The 17,737-nt window shown below is 39.8% G+C and overlaps 2 protein-coding genes and 1 long non-coding RNA gene across 9 annotated transcripts in view; 1 reads left to right on the plus strand and 2 right to left on the minus strand.

The window, feature by feature from the left end:
* Positions 1 to 17,737, plus strand: part of LOC111537442 — a 90,587-nt gene that overhangs the window by 57,442 nt on the left and 15,408 nt on the right. For 4 of the 6 annotated variants that reach the window (XR_002729980.2, XR_002729981.2, XR_002729982.2 and 1 more), the window contains exon 5: positions 5,549 to 5,686. The exons of 1 other annotated variant lie outside the window; for it this stretch is intronic. This is a non-coding gene — a long non-coding RNA (uncharacterized LOC111537442). Of the gene's footprint in view, positions 1 to 5,548; positions 5,687 to 5,810; positions 6,413 to 17,737 lie in introns of those variants that run through there. One more of the 6 variants, XR_002729985.2, reaches the window with a different exon arrangement.
* On the minus strand, positions 76 to 5,977 carry KRT26 (keratin 26). Its single transcript, XM_023204195.1, has 8 exons — positions 5,537 to 5,977; positions 5,018 to 5,100; positions 3,821 to 3,977; positions 3,529 to 3,690; positions 3,323 to 3,448; positions 2,448 to 2,665; positions 1,146 to 1,213; positions 76 to 227 (listed from the first exon to the last, which is right to left on the minus strand). Exons 1-8 carry the CDS (start codon positions 5,975 to 5,977, stop codon positions 76 to 78), a joined length of 1,407 nt encoding a protein of 468 aa, XP_023059963.1.
* Positions 10,663 to 16,179, minus strand: KRT27 (keratin 27). 2 transcript variants are annotated; one of them, XM_023204192.2, is made up of 8 exons: positions 15,687 to 16,179; positions 14,813 to 14,895; positions 14,265 to 14,421; positions 13,666 to 13,827; positions 13,364 to 13,489; positions 11,375 to 11,592; positions 11,107 to 11,156; positions 10,663 to 10,993 (listed from the first exon to the last, which is right to left on the minus strand). In XM_023204192.2, exons 1-8 carry the CDS (start codon positions 16,128 to 16,130, stop codon positions 10,854 to 10,856), a joined length of 1,380 nt encoding a protein of 459 aa, XP_023059960.1. In that variant the 5' UTR covers positions 16,131 to 16,179; the 3' UTR covers positions 10,663 to 10,853. The 2 variants fall into 2 exon arrangements, with proteins under 2 accessions (XP_023059960.1, XP_023059961.1); XM_023204193.2 differs by having other exon boundaries at positions 11,363 to 11,592; positions 15,687 to 16,160.

Consider the following 17,737-nt stretch of genomic DNA (forward strand, 5'->3'; position numbering starts at 1 on the left):
TCTTTCTTTCTTTCTTTCTTTCTTTCTTTCTTTCTTTCTTTCTTTCTGTCTTTCTTTCTTTCTAAGTTTTCCTCCTTATGGTGCTTTAGAAGGTACTCGTTGTTCTACTGTAATGTTGCTTATTTTAGAGGACTTTTCTTCAACTGAGTGGACTCTCAGTGAAAGGACACTGCCAATTTGATCCAGCTCCTCAACCAGTGTTTTGACAATAGTTTCCTTTGCTGAGTCTAAAATAAAATAAATAAAACGTTAGTGGTCATTTTTTAACAGGTTGAAAAGTATTTAGCCATAACAGGTATGCTTTTTGTTTGTTTGTTTGTTTGTTTGAGGAGTCTCACTCTGTCACCCAGGCTGGAGGGCAGTGGCATGATCTCGGCTCACTACAGCCTCTCCTTCCCAGGTTCAAGTGATTCTTCTGCCTCAGCCTCCCAAGTGGCTGGGATTACAGGCGCTTGCCACCACGCCTGGCTAATTTTTGTATTTTTAGTAGAGATGTAGTTTCACCCTGTTGACCAGGCTGGTCTCAAACTCCTGACCTCAAGTGATCCACCTGCCTTGGCCTCCCAAAATGCTGGGATTACAGGCATGAGCCACCACACCTTTTAAAAAATGTTTGCTTTTTTAAAATGTTTTTTGCAAGTCTGCAGTAAATTGATATATAATACTGTATTTGAAGTCAGTGTTTCGCAAGAACCTGGACTATCTCTCTTATATTTGCCACTGTTTTTAGAGCAATGGGTGTTTGAAAACATAAATTAAACATGGATTAAAAAAATCTAAGTATCAGGAAGTAAAGGCTGGCTGCAAGTAATATCTTCCTTTAAATACCAGCTTGCCCTATTTTTGTGGTTTAAGATAAAGTAGCTCTTTTATCAAAGTACTGAAACTATGAAAGATAATACATTCCAGGTAAGAAATATATTGTGGGATTAATTCCTCACTTGGTAATTTCATAATTTGACCACATCTGTTGTTCTATAGGAATATAAAATACAAATATTAAGAACTATAATAATGACCCCTCATGCCTTTATTCACCACAAGTAAACTTAAAAACAAATTTTATTTAGTTAACAAATAAATAACTTAGTTAACATAATTGATGGAGTTTAAGGAGTTACACCAGGTAAAAAAACCATCTATACCTTTGCCTTGATTTCCAGAATTCACAGGCCTGCATCCTTTTGATTTGTAACATGTGGATTTGCTTTTTCTGTGAAGAGAAGAGTAAATTATTGCATTTTTTTCTTTCCTTAGTGAGCTTATAAATACCTCTAAATTGGAAATAAGCATTTTGGAATTCTAGTTTCAACAAGATTCAAATTCCTCATATATTTAAGGGACACTAGTAAGCTTTTCATGACTTCAACATAGTGAAAGAAGAGATGAAATGGATGTTTATGGATAGAAATTTTCTCATGACCAGATATTACCTCTTTCATCTAGCAATATTTCTCACTCTGACTTTTCAATCAACTGGCCAACGAATGTGTTTGGAGTGCCTACCATGAAGAAAGTGTTGCTGGGCTAGGTGCTACAGAAAATATAGAACCAAGACACAGTTTTTACGGTTGGAAAAAATTATACACATGCTAAAAATTACCTATTACTTGAGAAGTGCTGTAAATTAAGTGAAAAGTGAGTGGTATAATGAGTGCTTTGTTCTGAGGAGGGAGCAATCACTGTTGAGTTCCTGTGAGAATAGGCTGCAGAAGGCTGATGGGCCTTGTAGTGTGCAAGACTTTACCTCCTCACTATGCGGCCATGGGCAAGCATTTAGTAATAGGCAGTGATTACCAGATACCTTTTCTGTGTATGCCACTGTCACAAATACCTTTTCTGTGTATGCTACGTAGTGAGGCATCATAGTTAAGACTTGTTACAAGTATGGTTTTGGCGTTACCACAGTTTCACCAACGAGGAAACTGCATTTGAAAAGGTTAAACAATGTGCTCGTAATTCACCCAGTATTTGATTCACAGCTAGGGCTGCAATTCCAAGGCTGTTGCTATTGACTAAGAAACTATGGTGTTTCTCCAATTAATTCTTCCTATATCTTCATTGCTCACCTTTAATACAAGGTACATGTGGGGTAACTAGTGAAGCGATAAGAAAAGAGAGTGAGTTATTTATAAGAAATGTGCTTACACACTAAATCACAGAAAGCAAGCTTCCTCTTGAATTGGAGTACTGGAATTGTTAAATATTCTATACTTAAATGACCTTTATATTATTATACATACAAATATTTTTACATACTTAGAAATTTGATTTTCAAATTTCTGCATGTTTTAATTTCATTTGGCTGCAATAATATACATTCCTGAGGATAAATATATGTGATCTCTAGAGTAGGAAATTCTAGGATGCAATATTGGCATACCTATACTGTGAGAAAACCTAGTTGATGTGAGGCTTTTTTTTTTTTTCTGCAAGTTAATATTTACCTTTCTTCTCCATCTAGTAAGTTGCAATAAATTTCAATTTCTTTTTCTAAAAAGATTTTTACATCAAGAAGCTGTTCATACTCCAGCTTCTGGCCTTCTGTTTCTGTTCGAATCTGTTGCAGTTGTTCCTCCATCACCCCGATCTGATCCTGAATTTGCTGGAGTTGACTGCAGTAATTTCGTTCAGTCTCAACCAAGGAGCATTCATAGGAATGTTTCTGAAAGACAAACAAAGCAAAGCTTCAATGTGTAAAAGAGAAATGGCATGGACATTTTACATTATTTTATTTATTTTTTTGAGATGGTATCTTGCTCTGTCACCCAGGTTGAGTGCAGTGGCACGATCCTGGCTCACTGCAACCTCCTTTCGTAGGTTCAAGTGATTCTCCTGCCTCAGCCTCCTGAGTATATGGGATTACAGGTGCCCACCACCACACCCAGCTAATTTTTATATTTTTAGTAGAGATGGGGTTTCACCATGTTGGCCAGGCTGGTCTTGAACTCCTAACCTCAAGTGAGCCACCTGCCTTGGCCTCCCAAAGTCCTGGGATTACAGGCATGAGCCACCGTGCTTGAGCAGCATGGTCATATTTTAAATATTCTCAAGGTAGAAATAATTATTTGTATAAGGTCTGAATATTTTCAATTGAAAATCAACATTTGCAAGATTTAAAAAAATTCATCTATTGTAAAAAGGCATTTTTCAAGTTTTGAAATTGGTGAATTTAGGGACAGAATTCTTGACATTTAATATATTTTATACTTTTAGTCATGTGTAAATAGTTATATGTACTTGGTGTTATATACACTTTTATATCTGTATTGACTTACACATATTCACACATATATTCAATTCAATGGTGATTCCTACATACCACAGCCATGAGGGACTGAAGTTCTATTTCCAGGGTTTGCAGTTTGCGTTTCAATTCGGTCAGCTCATTTCTGGCTGCTGTGGCTGTTCCCTCATCATTGGAAATCTGTTGTTGCAGCGTTGCACTCTGAAGTGTAGTTGTCGAAAGGGTTAATGACCGGCCCGATTGTCTCCTGAGCAAGCCTTTTTAATTTGCCATAGACCTACCCTCTCATTGAACCAGGCTTCAGCATCTTTGCAGTTCCGCTCAGCCAAGTCCTCATACTCAGCCCTCATGTTGTTTAACAGGAGAGTTAGGTCCACTCCTGGGGTTGCATTCATCTCCACGTTCACATTTCCCCCAGCTGTACACTGCAAGACTTCCATCTCCTAAAAAAGGGATTGGTATTCATCCTCAGTGGAGGACTTTGATTGATGTTCATGCCCTGCTATGAAATGAACAGTGGACTTGAAGAAGGAAATTAGACACTATATGAAGCCACTCTGCAGGCTTCCTTACCTCCTCATGATTTTTTTTGAGGTAGGTCAGTTCCTCACTGAGGGTCTCACACTGTATCTCCAGGTCGGTTGTACAAAGGGTCAGCTCATCCAACACTCTGCGAAGACCATTGGTGTCGGCCTCAACACTGTGGTGCAGAGCCAGCTCATTTTCATACCTGAAAGATTAGTAAGGCACCTGGGAGTTGTCATCATAGGCAGGTGCAAAGCACAACTTTTTAAGACATTTCATATGCTGAAAGATATGATGTTCTCTACATACTTCTGAAGCTTCTTGCAATGGCAAACTGCTAAAATAGTTTGAGATACCTAACAATTCATGAATTGTATTTTGGGGATGTTATTTCTTCAGAGTTGATTTTTGTCATCCAATACGCTTAACAATTACATACAAGATTGCTAGATTTTAGATTTTAAAAAATATGTAATAGCTCTTTTTTGTTGTTGTTTGCTTTTGAGATAGTCTCACTCTGTCACCCAGGCTGAAGTGCAGTGGTCCCATCTCAGCTCACTCAACCTCCGCCTTCCAGGTTCAAGTGATTCTCATGTCTCAGCCTCCCGAGTGTGCCACCATGCCTGACTATTTTTCGGTGTGTGTACTTTTAGTAGAGACGGGGGTCTTCCCATGTTGGCCAGGCTGGTCTTGAACTCCTGACCTCAAGTGATCTGCCTGTCTTGGCCTCCCAAGGTGCTGGGGTTACAGCCATGAGCTACTGTATCCAACCATGATAGCTCTTTTTATAAGGGTGTATTTAATTCAATTTCTTTATTGATCTAGTCTGGCTTTAGAAAAACATTTTGGTTTTCTTTTTTTTTTTTTGAGACGGAGTCTTGCTCTGTCGCCCAGGCTGGAGTGCAGTGGCCGGATCTCGGCTCACTGCAAGCTCCGTGTCCCGGGTTTATGCCATTCTCCTGCCTCAGCCTCCCGAGTAGCTGGGACTACAGGCGCCCACCACCTCGCCCAGCTAGTTTTTTGTATTTTTTAGTAGAGACGGGGTTTCACCGTGTTAGCCAGGATGGTCTCGATCTCCTGACCTTGTGATCCGCCCGTCTCAGCCTCCCAAAGTGCTGGGATTACAGGCTTGAGCCACCGCGCCCGGCCCAACATTTTGGTTTTCAAAGCAAAATATATATTCCTTAATCCAACTGTAGTATTTTAACTTTTATTAATATAATTAATTAGTTTGTTTTCACCTACTTCAGCCTGAAGTCATCAGCGGTCAGTCTGGCATTGTCATTTTGTAGAACAATGCTGGCGTTGCAGGTGGTTGCAGAAATAATCTAAATAGGGAAGATTATGAAAAATGTTGATTACCAAAAGTGAAAGGAGGCTCCAGATTTCAGTGTGATTTTATATCTTCTTAATCTGTCAAACATCTGTTTTAGTATCTTTTTTCTATGTTAAAGAAATCTGGATTTTCTTCAGATAATAAGCATCCAGAGCTTAAGCGCCACATAGGTACTTTTATTACTTTTGATCAAATGGTATGAGCTAAATATAAGAAAAACCAAGTGAATATATCTGTTTTGAAATGATTTCTTTTTCATTATTTAATTCTACAAGATTTTATTGCCAGGTACTGCATTTAGCACTGGAAATACCGAGTGAACAAATCCTACATCACATAAATTTGTTAAACACATTTTATATTTTCTCTTCTTTAAATTATCCAGACACAAAGTCTGTAGTAAAAGTATGCAAATCCCTATTTCTTACCTGCCTTTTAAGATCTTCAATGACTGAGAAGTATCTGCTATAGTCATGATCGTGTCCCCGGGAAGAGCCAGGCTCACATTTCTGGTACCAGCCCTTGATCTTCTGCTCCAGATCTGCGTTGGCCTCCTCCAGAGCACGCACATGGTCCAGGTAGGATGCCAGGCGGTCATTGAGATTCTGCATGGTCACCTTTTCATTCCCAGAGAGGAGGCTGTGCTCATTGCCAAGAAAACCAGTACAGGCACCGCTTCCCAACCCTCCACCGCTATTGCAGAAGCTTCCTCCAGAAGAGATACCCCCAAGAGTACAAGAAAAGCTGCTTCCTGCTCCGGACCCAACACACACATTTCCAGCCACAAAGCCTGTTCCTCCACCGGACAGCCTACCAGACCCAGTTCGCGAGCAGATCCGCCTGGACCCACCAGAAAGTCGAAAAGACATGGTGGCAGCACAGTCGGGCAACCCCTTGCCAAAGAGAGGAGCAAAGCCAGAGTTCACCTTCCACACTTCGTTAGCTCCCTTGGCCTTTTATAGGATTCACTGGGTCATTTCAGTCTTGACTATGCCAGTCTGTAATAAAATTTACTTGCATCCTAATTGTTGTTTTTCACAATTGGGTGATTTTTAACAGCGTCCAGTCTGTAGGTGGAAAGGTGCCCCAAGGATATTTTTTATATATAAAAATGGTGCCAGGTGAAGTAAAACTAAATCATAGCCTCAAAGGCCAAAATTAAAATATGACTAAATATGCATCTTTTTGACCACTGGAATATCAATAGAATCTAGAGTCTCCCCGTCACATATAATAAATAATTAATAATTCCAATGAGAAATGTCTCCTACTTTTGTCCTGTTAATGCTCATAGAGTATTTCTAGTATTCCCACTTCATTGAGTGCCTCCTTTTTTCCTTTTTTTGTTTCTTTTATTTTTCTTTTTTCCTTTTTTTAAGAGATGTGGTCTCGCTATGTTTCCCAGGCTGGCCTCCAGTGATCCTCAGCCTCGGCACCCAGCTCAGCCTCCTGTAGCCAGCATTACAGGTGTAAGCCACTGCACTGGATGTCTGGGTGTGTTTTCCTTCTTCTTGACACCAGACAATCTCAGCATCTATTGATCTTTTGGTAGCAGGAGATTTTAAAAGAAATCTACCATTTCTTGAATTGAAAACTGAAGTAACAGAAATCCTGCGGTCCTGCTTATTATTAATTTCAATATAATTCATGAATATGTCATCGTGGTGGAGAATTATTTTGATTGAGATTTCTTGATTCAGTCCAGGAGCAGGACATCAATTCAACTAACAGTCTCCAAATTGTTCACTTCCCTATCCCTAAATAGTGTTTACTGTCTTTTAGTGCAAATGTATGTATTTAAGACATTAGGCATTATTTTGAGAAGTGAGCGATTAGCAAGGAGTAAAATATATAAGGAGGGAGGCATTTTCATCATTACCTAGAAAACCAGTACTTATGGAACCCTAGAGAGAAGATAAGTTATCACAGGGACGTACTCTTTATTCTCTTGCCTTGATGCCCTGGAAAGTTATCCAGGCTTGGATCATTTCCCTACTGGGCAAATGAAAATAATAGTATCAGACAGTCTCAAATGAATGTTGAGCAGTTCCAATCATGAATGACTATAAGACAGTTTGAAAGGCACAAACATTTTTAAATGTTAATTGTTTAAATTGTTATAATAAAGTGGACATGTCAGACAGGGTAAAGTCTATCACCTATAATGTTATAAATTGATTGGCTAACTAATTATGGATTTAGTTTTGAAACAGTAATTTTTTTCTGAATGATATTTTTCAGTGTTCTGGATACTGAATACTTTGGAAAACGTCCAATATTATTGTCACTAAAATATATGTAACATTGAGTGGACTGCATGGATTTTCTAAATCAAAAATATTTAAAAATAAATAATAAATACAAAGCTGTAACTGGGCCATCAGCTTAGGTTTAAAACAGTGCATGATAACCTAGACACAGTTCCTATTTAGAGACTTTTTACTGATTTTGTTGTGACCTGGTCAAATTTTTAATCTTTTGCTCATTTTTCCCAGGAATAAAACAAGAAAAACAGAGAATATTGTCAGTTTAGTGGTTTATAGAGCTTGAGTTTCTTAGGTGAGTTATTATGAGATTTCAAAGTATTATTAACATAATCTATTTATCTCTAGATACTTTACAAATACAAATTATCTTTTGTGAAATAAGTTAAACACATATTATTAGGACCATTTTGGAGATGAGTTGTCTCTGAAGCTAAGTGGCCACAAAGCATTTCCGTATCAAAGCAGGACTGGAATGTATGATGCTTAACTCCTTCTTGAAACGTTGTTGCCTATTTACTCATGTGCGTAGGTCTCTTAAATTATTTTAATCATAGATTTTCCTCTAAACTAATACTTATTTTCAAAATGTAGGTATACTCTAGTTCTTTCTGAAAGTGGAGGATAGATTTAACAAATTCTCTGGACCACTTCAGTCTATACATTTTTTCCCCGAGATTGATTATTTTATTCATGGCAAGAAAGTGGTATTTGGATGTATATAATTGATCATTTCTTAAAAATCTACTAGGTAGTAGAACATTACATGATGTGCATACGTATTTTAGGTATTCAAAATGAATCAAATTAAGTTTTATGCAGTGTTGCTGTCTCCTTATTTCAGGATAAAGTTTTTCATTACATTATCTTGTTCTGATGATCATATGCTAATTTTCCCCCAATAGATTTATTGTTTAGTTTCAAGTACGCTGTTGTTTAAAATTCACATTCTATATTTCTGTTAGATAACCCTTTTTTCTTGAACTTGAATGAGGTTTGTTTTGTCACTAGATTGCTAGTTTTTGTTTTTGTTTTTTTTTCCTGAGAATCAGATTCTGGTATACTAAGTCCTTCCACAAAATGGCTTCCCTGGTTTGGTTTGGGAAGGAGATACTGATGTCTCTGCTAATGTCAGACCGACTGGAGTGAGCATGCACGTAGTTTCTTTATCCCTTCTCTTGCTAGAAGGAAAGTGGAGTCATAAGGTTCTCACTAGCATGGTATTATGTCGTGGTGAGCACCAGACTCTGAGCCATTCTGTGTGGTTTACACATTTCAGCACTTCCTGTTATTAGCTGTGTGATCTTGGGCAAATTACTCAACTGGTCTCTGCCTCAGTTTCCGTATCTGTAAAACGAGGACTATAACAGTACCTACCTCATAGGGTTGTCATGAGGAATAAATGATGTTTAGAACAGAGTCTAGCACCCAGTTAGTGCTGGTTATCAATTATTATTGACTCTTTCCTGGAAGTCATATTTAAAGGTCTTGAATATCGGCCTGGTTTTAGCTGAAAGAATTTATTCCCTGAGTTATGGTGAGTTGGTGGTCAGGCGTCTTAAATACTGTGAAATCTGAGCTAAGTATTCGGTGACTCACACCTGTAATCCCAACACTTTGGGTGGCTGAGGCAGGTGGATCACGAGGTCAGGGGATCGAGATCATCCTGGCTAACATGGTGAAACCCCGTCTCTACTGAAAATACAAAAAAAATTAGCCGGGCCTGGTGGTGGACGCCTGTAATCCCAGCTACTCGTGAGGCTGAGGCAGGAGAATGGCATGAACCGGAAGGTGGAGCTTGCAGTGAGCCAAGATGGCACCACTGCACTCCAGCCTGGACAACAGAGTGAGACTAACTAAAAAAAAATAATAATAAATTAAAGACTTTGTAGTATTACGGTTTACTCTTAGTGTTGTACATTCTACGGGTTTGGAAAATGTATAATGACATGTATCCATTCTTATAGTGTTATCCAGAGTATTTTCACAGCCTTAAAAATCCTCTGTGTTCTGCCTGTGCATTCCTCTCCTTCAATTTCTGGCAGCCACTGATCTTTTTACTGTCTCCATAGTTTCGCCTTATACAGAATGTCATATAGTTGGGGTCATGCAGTATGCAGCCTTTTCAGAGTGGCTTCTTTCACTTAGTAATATACATTTAAGTTTCCTCTGTGTCTTTTCGTGGCTTAATAGCTCATAGCTTTTTAGCACTAAATAACATTCTAGTGTCTAGATGTACCACAGTTTATTTATCCATTTGCCTAGTACCACAGTTTATTTATCCATTTGCCTACTCAAGGACATCTTAGTTGCTTCCAAGTTTTGCCATTATGAATAAAGCTGCTATAAACATCTGTGCACAGGTTTTTGTGTGAATGTAAGTTTTCAACTCCTATGTGGTAGGATGTTTCCTTTTCCTAATTTTGATATGAGGGTATATGATGCGAGAACTGGTTAATTAAAAAGTTAAGTGAGAGGGTATCTGCCTTACATTCACCTAGGTATTACTACATGCATGTGGGAAAGAGACGAGGAAAGACAGCTCGAAAGTGACTGTGTTTCAACTGGACTGAACCAGTTCTACAGAGTTCAGTAACAGGATACTGGTTCCAGAGAAAAACAGGCTGTTTTTGTTATGGGATTGGTGAGGGGGAGCCAAATCTCTCACCCACAAATAAACCTCTGGAGGGTTTTCTGCTGAGTTTAACCTCCTCCCACTCCCAGGCTTGAAATAGATTCATTAATGGTAGGTGCTGAAATTAATGCACTAAAACTTACATTTGACTTGAGAGCCACATGGCTCTGCAGTCTTGGAATGCAAAAATGAAGTAGAGAACTTGTGAACTCCTACCCTTATGGTGGAGTGATCAAGATTATGAATTAGATACCCGCTGGAATTCTCCTCTTACCCTTATCCTCACAGCTCTCTTTTTCCCCTTCTACCTTCAAATATCACCACTTATAGCCTTTCCTTTATGTTTAAGGTTGTTTCTGATTCTTCAGTTTCTTATTTCTATGTCTATGAGCATATTGACCTCAGGGACTGGATCTTATTAACTGTTTTATCCTCGTTATCTGGCATATAGTGTGTGCTCAGTAAGTACTTTTCGTACTGAGACAAGGGAGACAAAATTATACAGAGAAGTGAAAAAGACTCCAACTAGTTTGCATGTTAAACTTACTTCCAACTTGTGAAGACCATTGAATTAAACAGAAGAAATTAAAGACAACATTCAGCACCCATTGGAAGGTGTATCTAAAATGCAAAGATTGGCCAGAACCAGGGAAGATGACTTGCAACAGGAAGAACTTTTATTGAAACACCACCATAGAGAAAAAGCCAAAGAAATGGTACTATTCTAAAAATAACTTGTCTTAATTCATTGAAAGAAAAGCAGAAAAATAAGGGGACCCTTATTTAGGAAACTGGTTTCATTTTGGTATTTTAATTTGGGGGCCATTGTTTCTCGGAGGCGGCAGTTCAGGAAGGCACCCTCTGTTCATTCTTGTTGTTGACTTTGGTGGCTTTCTCTTCCACGGTGTGAACTCTGGATGAGAGAACTTTGCCACGAGGATCTATTTCTTCAACAACTGTTTTGACAATGGTGGTTTTAGATGAATCTAAAATGCCACATATAAACTGTTAGAATTTATCAAATTCATAAATAGGAAATAACTCATCGTTTGAAATACATACAAATAAACACTGAATACCTAACACAGCTTTTGTTTACCTTTTGTCTGATTTCCTGGGCCTCCATAGCCTTTTGATTTAGAACAGGAGCTGTAAAAGTATAGAGCACTTATATGAATCATTTCATTCTGCTTTACTGAGGAAACTGAAAAATAATGATTTAAGGTGGGAATTCACTGCATTCTGAAATAACACTAAAAGAGTGTTATCTCCATGTGATCTAGATCATTAGATATTTTGTAATTGATTTCAAATAATCTTTAGTAACCTTAAAAATGAATTGTTTTCTCAATGACAGCAATACTGACCCATCTTCTCCATCTATCAGGAGGCAGTAGGTCTCAATTTCTTTTTCCAGGTGGACCTTGACATCGAGGAGCTGCTCATACTCCAGCTTCTGGCCCTCGGTCTCGGTTCTGACCTGGTGCAGCTGCTCCTCCAGGGCCCCGATCTGAGCCTGGATCTGCGCCAGCTGCGCACAGTAGTTGCTCTCGGTCTCCGTCAAGGAGCACTCCAGGGAGTGTTTCTGTAGTTTAGTAAGACATGGTTTAATAGAAAAGGTCACAGTGTTTTAGAATAAGTCAAAGCATTTAAGAGATAATTAAGATAATTATCCTTACATCACACAAATAATTACATTTACCCAAAAGATTCTATTTGTTCAATATTAGTTATTGCCTTTATTAAATGTCATACTACTTTTTGATTTGAGAATGACACAGGTGGTGCTGAATGTCCCTCAGATGCCCAGGTGTGCTAAAAAAAGATGGAATTTTCTCTTCATAGGGCACAGACGAAAAGATCCCTCCCCTGCACCAATGTAGCCTGTGCTTGTAGAGTTTGGCACAATTCGCCACTTTCCACACAACTGGAAGTCCGCCTACACTTTGCTACTCATTTCTAGCCATGAGACAGTCTTGGCTCATGAGGACTGTAGCTTTCTATTAAAAAGTCATCCTGCAGTGAACTGCATAAACGTTCGATGAGTAGAATAAACCACAGAAAAGAATTACCTTCTTACGCTTTAAATACAGTAGTTCAGTTCATTGGCTTGTGAATCTGAATGGGTTTACAGAGATACTCAGAGGGAACACTCACTGCAATTTTACATGGAATGAAGATGAGCGTGTCTTATCTTTTCACCTGCAAGTATTTTTTATATAAAGCCTTGATTTTATGTACACTCATAGCTTCACCTGTGGATAAACTCTGGTGGTTTACTAGCCATAGTGGGAAAAGTATCGACTTGGGAGTTAGAAAATCAGGAGAGAACTTCTGGATGCCTTCGTTACCCAACTGTGGGACTGTGGGAATTGCTTAACTTCGTCGAATCTCAGAGTCCTCTTTTGGAAATAATGACATGAGTTATAACGTCCGCCCTGCCCCGTGCCCCGGGGTTGTTGTGGACTCACATGTGGGCGGAAGTGCTGGGCAAACACTTAATGAAAGCAGTTATGATTATCATTACACATGTTTAGTTTTATAGTCAGTGTTCATGCCTCTACTTTGCCTCTGTTTATGCCGCTTAAAAGGAACTTGTAAGTGCTCTTAATTGAGTGATCAAAAGGAATGCTAGATGAAGTTAGGAGTGGCGCAAATGTATTTCTACTCTCTTTAAGCAGTAGGGTTTTTTCTTCTTTTTCTTTTTAAACAGACACATAAGAATTGTACATATTTACGGGGTTCCATAATTATATTTCAAAACACACACTGTGTAGTGATAGAATCAGGGCAATTAGCATATCCAAGGTCCCAAACATTTATCTTTTTTTTTGTGTTGGGAACATTCAAAATCCTCTCTTTGAACTATTTGAAATTATAGAACAAGTTATTCTTAACTGTAGTCATCCTCAGTACTATAGAACACTTGAACTGATTCTTCCTATTTTGCTGTAATTTTGTATCCTTTAACCAACCTCTTCGTATCCCCCATCCCCTTCCCAGGCTCTAGTAAGCATTATCCCACTCTCTACTTCTATGAGATCAACCTTTTTAGCTTCCACATATGAGAGTTTTTTGATATTTTGACTTAGGATAGAAGATTCAAAGTCAAAACTATTTTCTTTTTCCAGTATCTTGATCGTATTTGCTAATTTCTAATATTTCATAATTATTAGCATCCAAGTATACTTTGTAGGCAAAGAGGATTGTCATGTGCAAAATGCAAATGTGTCTTATGTCAAGCACTGTAATTAATGGCTGAAAACTAAAATATGTAATTATGTTGGAAGAAAATTATCTTCGATTATTTTTTTCTCAATTTCTAAAGCAAATCTGTTTTGTAACTTTTCACTTACCGTTGCTAAGAGGGACTGAAGTTCAATCTCAAGGGTTTGAAGGGTGCGTTTCATTTCAGTAAGCTCATTCCGGGCTGAGGTGGTGGCGCCAGCGTCGTCAGAGATCTGCTGCTGCAGCGAGGCGCTCTGTAACGGCAGGGGCTGCGTTAGGGTGCTGCTGGCTGCTTCTGCGCCCGGCGCCCGCGGAGCGCACCCAGCACTTCCCCCACCCAGACCTCCACCATAGCCTCCTGCAGATGAGCTGCCCCCAAAAGCACAAGAGAAGCCACTTCCAATGCCTGGCACACCGCATGTGGTTTTACCTTCTCGTTGAACCAGGCCTCCGCGTCCCTGCGGTTCTGCTCGGCAAGGGCTTCGTACTCAGCTCGCATGTTGTTCAGCAGAACCGTGAGGTCTACCCCGGGGGCCGCGTTCATCTCCACGTTCACGTTGCCTCCAGCTGCGCACTGCAGAGCTTTCATTTCCTGAAAGATATTTGTTTAACGGAATTAGGATCTGAATATTTTATTTATTTTATTTTTTGAGTTAGGGTCTCGCTCTGATGCCTAGGCTGGAATGCAGTGGTGCGATATGGCTCACTGCAGCCTCCAACTCCTGGCCTCAAGCGATCCTCCAGTCTGGGTCTCCTACAGTGTTGGGATTATAGGCGTAAGCCACCGCGTCCGGCCTGAATATTTTTAAAGGAGCCAGATGGACAAGATCTATAGGGTTAGAAACTTTTTGGGAGCTTTGTTTCTTTTGAGAAGGATGAACAGAAGCATCTTAAACAATCTAAGCCTTATGGAGAAACTGACAGGTTCCTTCTTGAACGTTAACTTAATATATTATATTTATCATCTGAAATTAATTTGAAAATTTGGGAAGGAGGAGACTGTGAGAGCCAGCCGGGTGGAGCTTCTACCTCCTCATGATTCTTCTTGAGGTAAGCCAGCTCCTCACTGAGAGTTTCCAGCTGGATCTCCAGGTCCGTTCTGCACAAGGTCAGCTCATCCAGGACTCTGCGCAAACCGTTGATATCTGCCTCAACGCTCTGGTGAAGTGCCAGCTCATTTTCAAACCTTAGAAAAGTATTTGAAAGTTTCATGATTAGTCATTAGACATGGCACATCACAACTCAGACTAAGCTTTGAGCTAAAACTACTAAGATAATACTTAAAACTTGAGTTAGGTCACCTATCATGCCACAAATACATTTCACTGAAGCAAGAGAATGGGAAGAGGCAAAATTCTTTCTCATATGGCTTTGACATTCATTTTTGTTAGTCCCCAAATTTCCCAGGTAAAATATGTTGCTCGGCTAGTTACTCATTCTAATATGCATTTTGTTTAAAACAAATACATGAATAAACAAGAACAAAGACTTGAGCCAACCTCAAATAACTTAGAAGAATAAAGGAGAAAAAATGCTTAGACAACTTTTTTTTCCTATTTATCTTCAGCTCTACTTACTTTAGCCTGAAGTCATCAGCTGTTAGTCTTGCATTATCATTTTGCAGGACAACATGGGCATTACTGGTAGTTGCAGAAATTATCTGACAAAAGAAAAGTTAGTTAAGATTGAGGATATATTTAAGACGCATTTCAAAGTTCCTTGAAATAAAATTACCTATGAAATGACAGTGATATTTTTGGCATCTGTCTCTAATAATCAGATGATTCTTTTGAAGATGGGTAATTTAAGTATGGTCTCTCTCACTCTCTCTCTTTTTTTCTTGAGACCGAGTCTTGCTTTATTGCCCAGGCTGGAGTGCAGTGGCATGATCTCGGCTCACTGCAACCTCCACCTCCTAGATTCAAGTGATTCTCCTGCCTCAGCCTCCCAGATAGCTGGGATTACAGGCACGTGCCACCACACTCGGCTAATTTTTGTAGTTTTAGTAGAGACAGGGTTTCACCATGTTGGCCAGGCTGGTCTCGAACTCCTAACCTCAAGTGATCCACCTGCCTTGGCCTCCCAAAGTGCTAAGATTACAGACATGAACCACTGTGCCTGGCCAGGTGTGGTCTCTTTTATTCCCCACCCCAAGCATTAAAAAAATCTCTTTCTGTGGGAAGGCCTATAAATATACAGCTGGAGACACTGGGCAGCTTTTGATATTTTAATATTACCAAAAGCATACACACATACCTAATACCACATGATGGATGTGCCATGTTCAAATATTAGAATTTATTAGAAATTATTTTTAATATTGAAAATGAAGTCCTAAAATTTAGAAGCTGAGGGCAAAGCCCCGTTATTGTGATAGCTTATACATTTGTGCGTCTGTGAGTGGCTAAACACTCTCAGGAGTGCTAACACTCATGCCATGGCGTTTCTTACCTGGTTCTTAAGTTCGTCAATAATTGGGAAGTATCTGCTGTAATCATGATCAAGACCACGGCAAGAACCCGGTCCAAACTTCTCATACCACCCCTTGATCTTCTGCTCCAAGTCGGCGTTGGCCTCCTCTAAGGCTCGAACATTCTCCAGGTAGGAGGCCAAGCGGTCGTTGAGGTTCTGCATGGTCACCTTCTCATTGCCAGAGAGGAGGCCATGCTCATTCCCTGTGAAGGCAGCACAGGAAGCACTTCCCCCGCCCAGACCTCCGCCATAGCCTCCTGCAGATGAGCTGCCCCCAAAAGCACAAGAGAAGCCACTTCCAATGCCTGGCACACCGCATGTGTTTCCGGCCCCAAAGCCTGCTCCCCCACTAGAGAGCCTCACAGAGCCAGCGCCCCCGCAAGAGCCAAGTCTCCTCGAGGTAGAAGAAAAGCGCACAGACATGGTGTCCAGGCTGGAGCGTTTGTTTCTGGGGTGTTGCTCTGATGGAGAACGTCCTACTCAAACAGCTTGGTTTGCCTTTATATACACATTATTAGGGTGTCTCTTGATGAGCTTTGCTCATAGCCAAATGATGTTTGCCAGCTCATTGTGAATTATCCATAATGGGGTGTTTTTTTAATGAATGGCTTTACCGTACTGTGTCCATTTCTGTAGGTGGATAGTTATCGTGGAGTTATTTGTTATCTCTGGAGTTGGACAGGGTGGAGTATTATCAGGATTATTATAGTGATGCATTTCAAATGTAGTATGAGTAACCCTTCCTGTCTTCCAGGCTTCAGGAATGTATAATATCTATAAGAATAAAAAAGTACGATAGACAGATTTCTCTTTCCCTTACCCAAATCAACATTGTGTTTTCTTCAGCAATGAAGTATCATAGTCATAGTTTTCTATCAGATATGTTGAAAATAATTTCAAGACCGTGTGTCCATAGTACCAGAAGAAGGAGGGGAGGTCCTAAAGGAAAACAGAGGCATTAAAGGGAATCTTCTTTGGAGACCAACAGTGTTCCTTTGATCCTTATCCTTCCTGAATTACCATTTGATCTGTACTGGTTTTCTAAGTTCCGTTGCTAACCAGGTTAGGTAAAGGAATTGGTCACCTCCTCGGGCCTCAGTTTCCACATCTGTAAAGTGAAGAGTCTAGACTGTGGCCTCTGTGTTCCCTTTCTATCTCTAGATCGCTCATATTTCTGCATTCCTTCTGTTGGCTGTCCGTTTCCATAGCACTTTTCTGCATTGCTTCTTGTACTTTTCACCTCTTACTTATTTCTGAATTGTGGTCCCACCATTTTACTGAAATTAACCTCTCAAACATCACTGCACATCTCTAATCATCATTTATTTTATTTATTCTCCTATACTCTCTTGGTTACATTCGGTACTGACAACCTCAGTCTGATGAGTCTGATCGAGTTTCAGACAGCTGCTTTCTGAGAATTTTTCTACATCTCGTGTTGTTCCCCTTTTCTCTTCCATTTATAGCTCCTGCGCCCTACCTTTGTCATTTCTTATAGTTTTGTGCTTGGTATTTACGACTCTCTCTCCTTTTTTTTTTTTTTTTTTCTTGACAGGGTCTTGCTTTGTCACCCAGGCTGGAGTGCAGTGACATGATCACAGCTCACTGCAGCCCAACCTCCCAAGCTCAAGTGATCCTCCCACCTCAGCCTACCAAATATCTGGGACTACAGGCATGTGCCACCATACCTGGCTGATCTGTGTATTTTTTTGTAGAGATGGGGTTTGCCATGTTGTCCAGGCTGGTCTTGAATGCCTGGGCTCCACAGATCCTCCCACCTTGGCCTCCCAAAGTGCTGGGATTATAGGCAGGAGCCACCTCACTGTCTTAATGTAGATTTTCCCTCACTGACTTGTCTGTTCTGTTTTACTACTTCCCTCTTTCCCATCGTTTTCCCTTTGTTCATGTTGTTCTTTCCACCTGGTTTTCTTCTTCAGACTAAAAATTATAACAAATCATTTGAGATCTTGCATTTGCCAAGAATGATTGACATCACTTTCAATTACCTAGATTGAAAATCAAGTTGGCAA

The sequence above is a fragment of the Piliocolobus tephrosceles genome, chromosome 16 (genome assembly GCF_002776525.5).
Source record: "Piliocolobus tephrosceles isolate RC106 chromosome 16, ASM277652v3, whole genome shotgun sequence".
NCBI lineage: Eukaryota > Metazoa > Chordata > Mammalia > Primates > Cercopithecidae > Piliocolobus > Piliocolobus tephrosceles.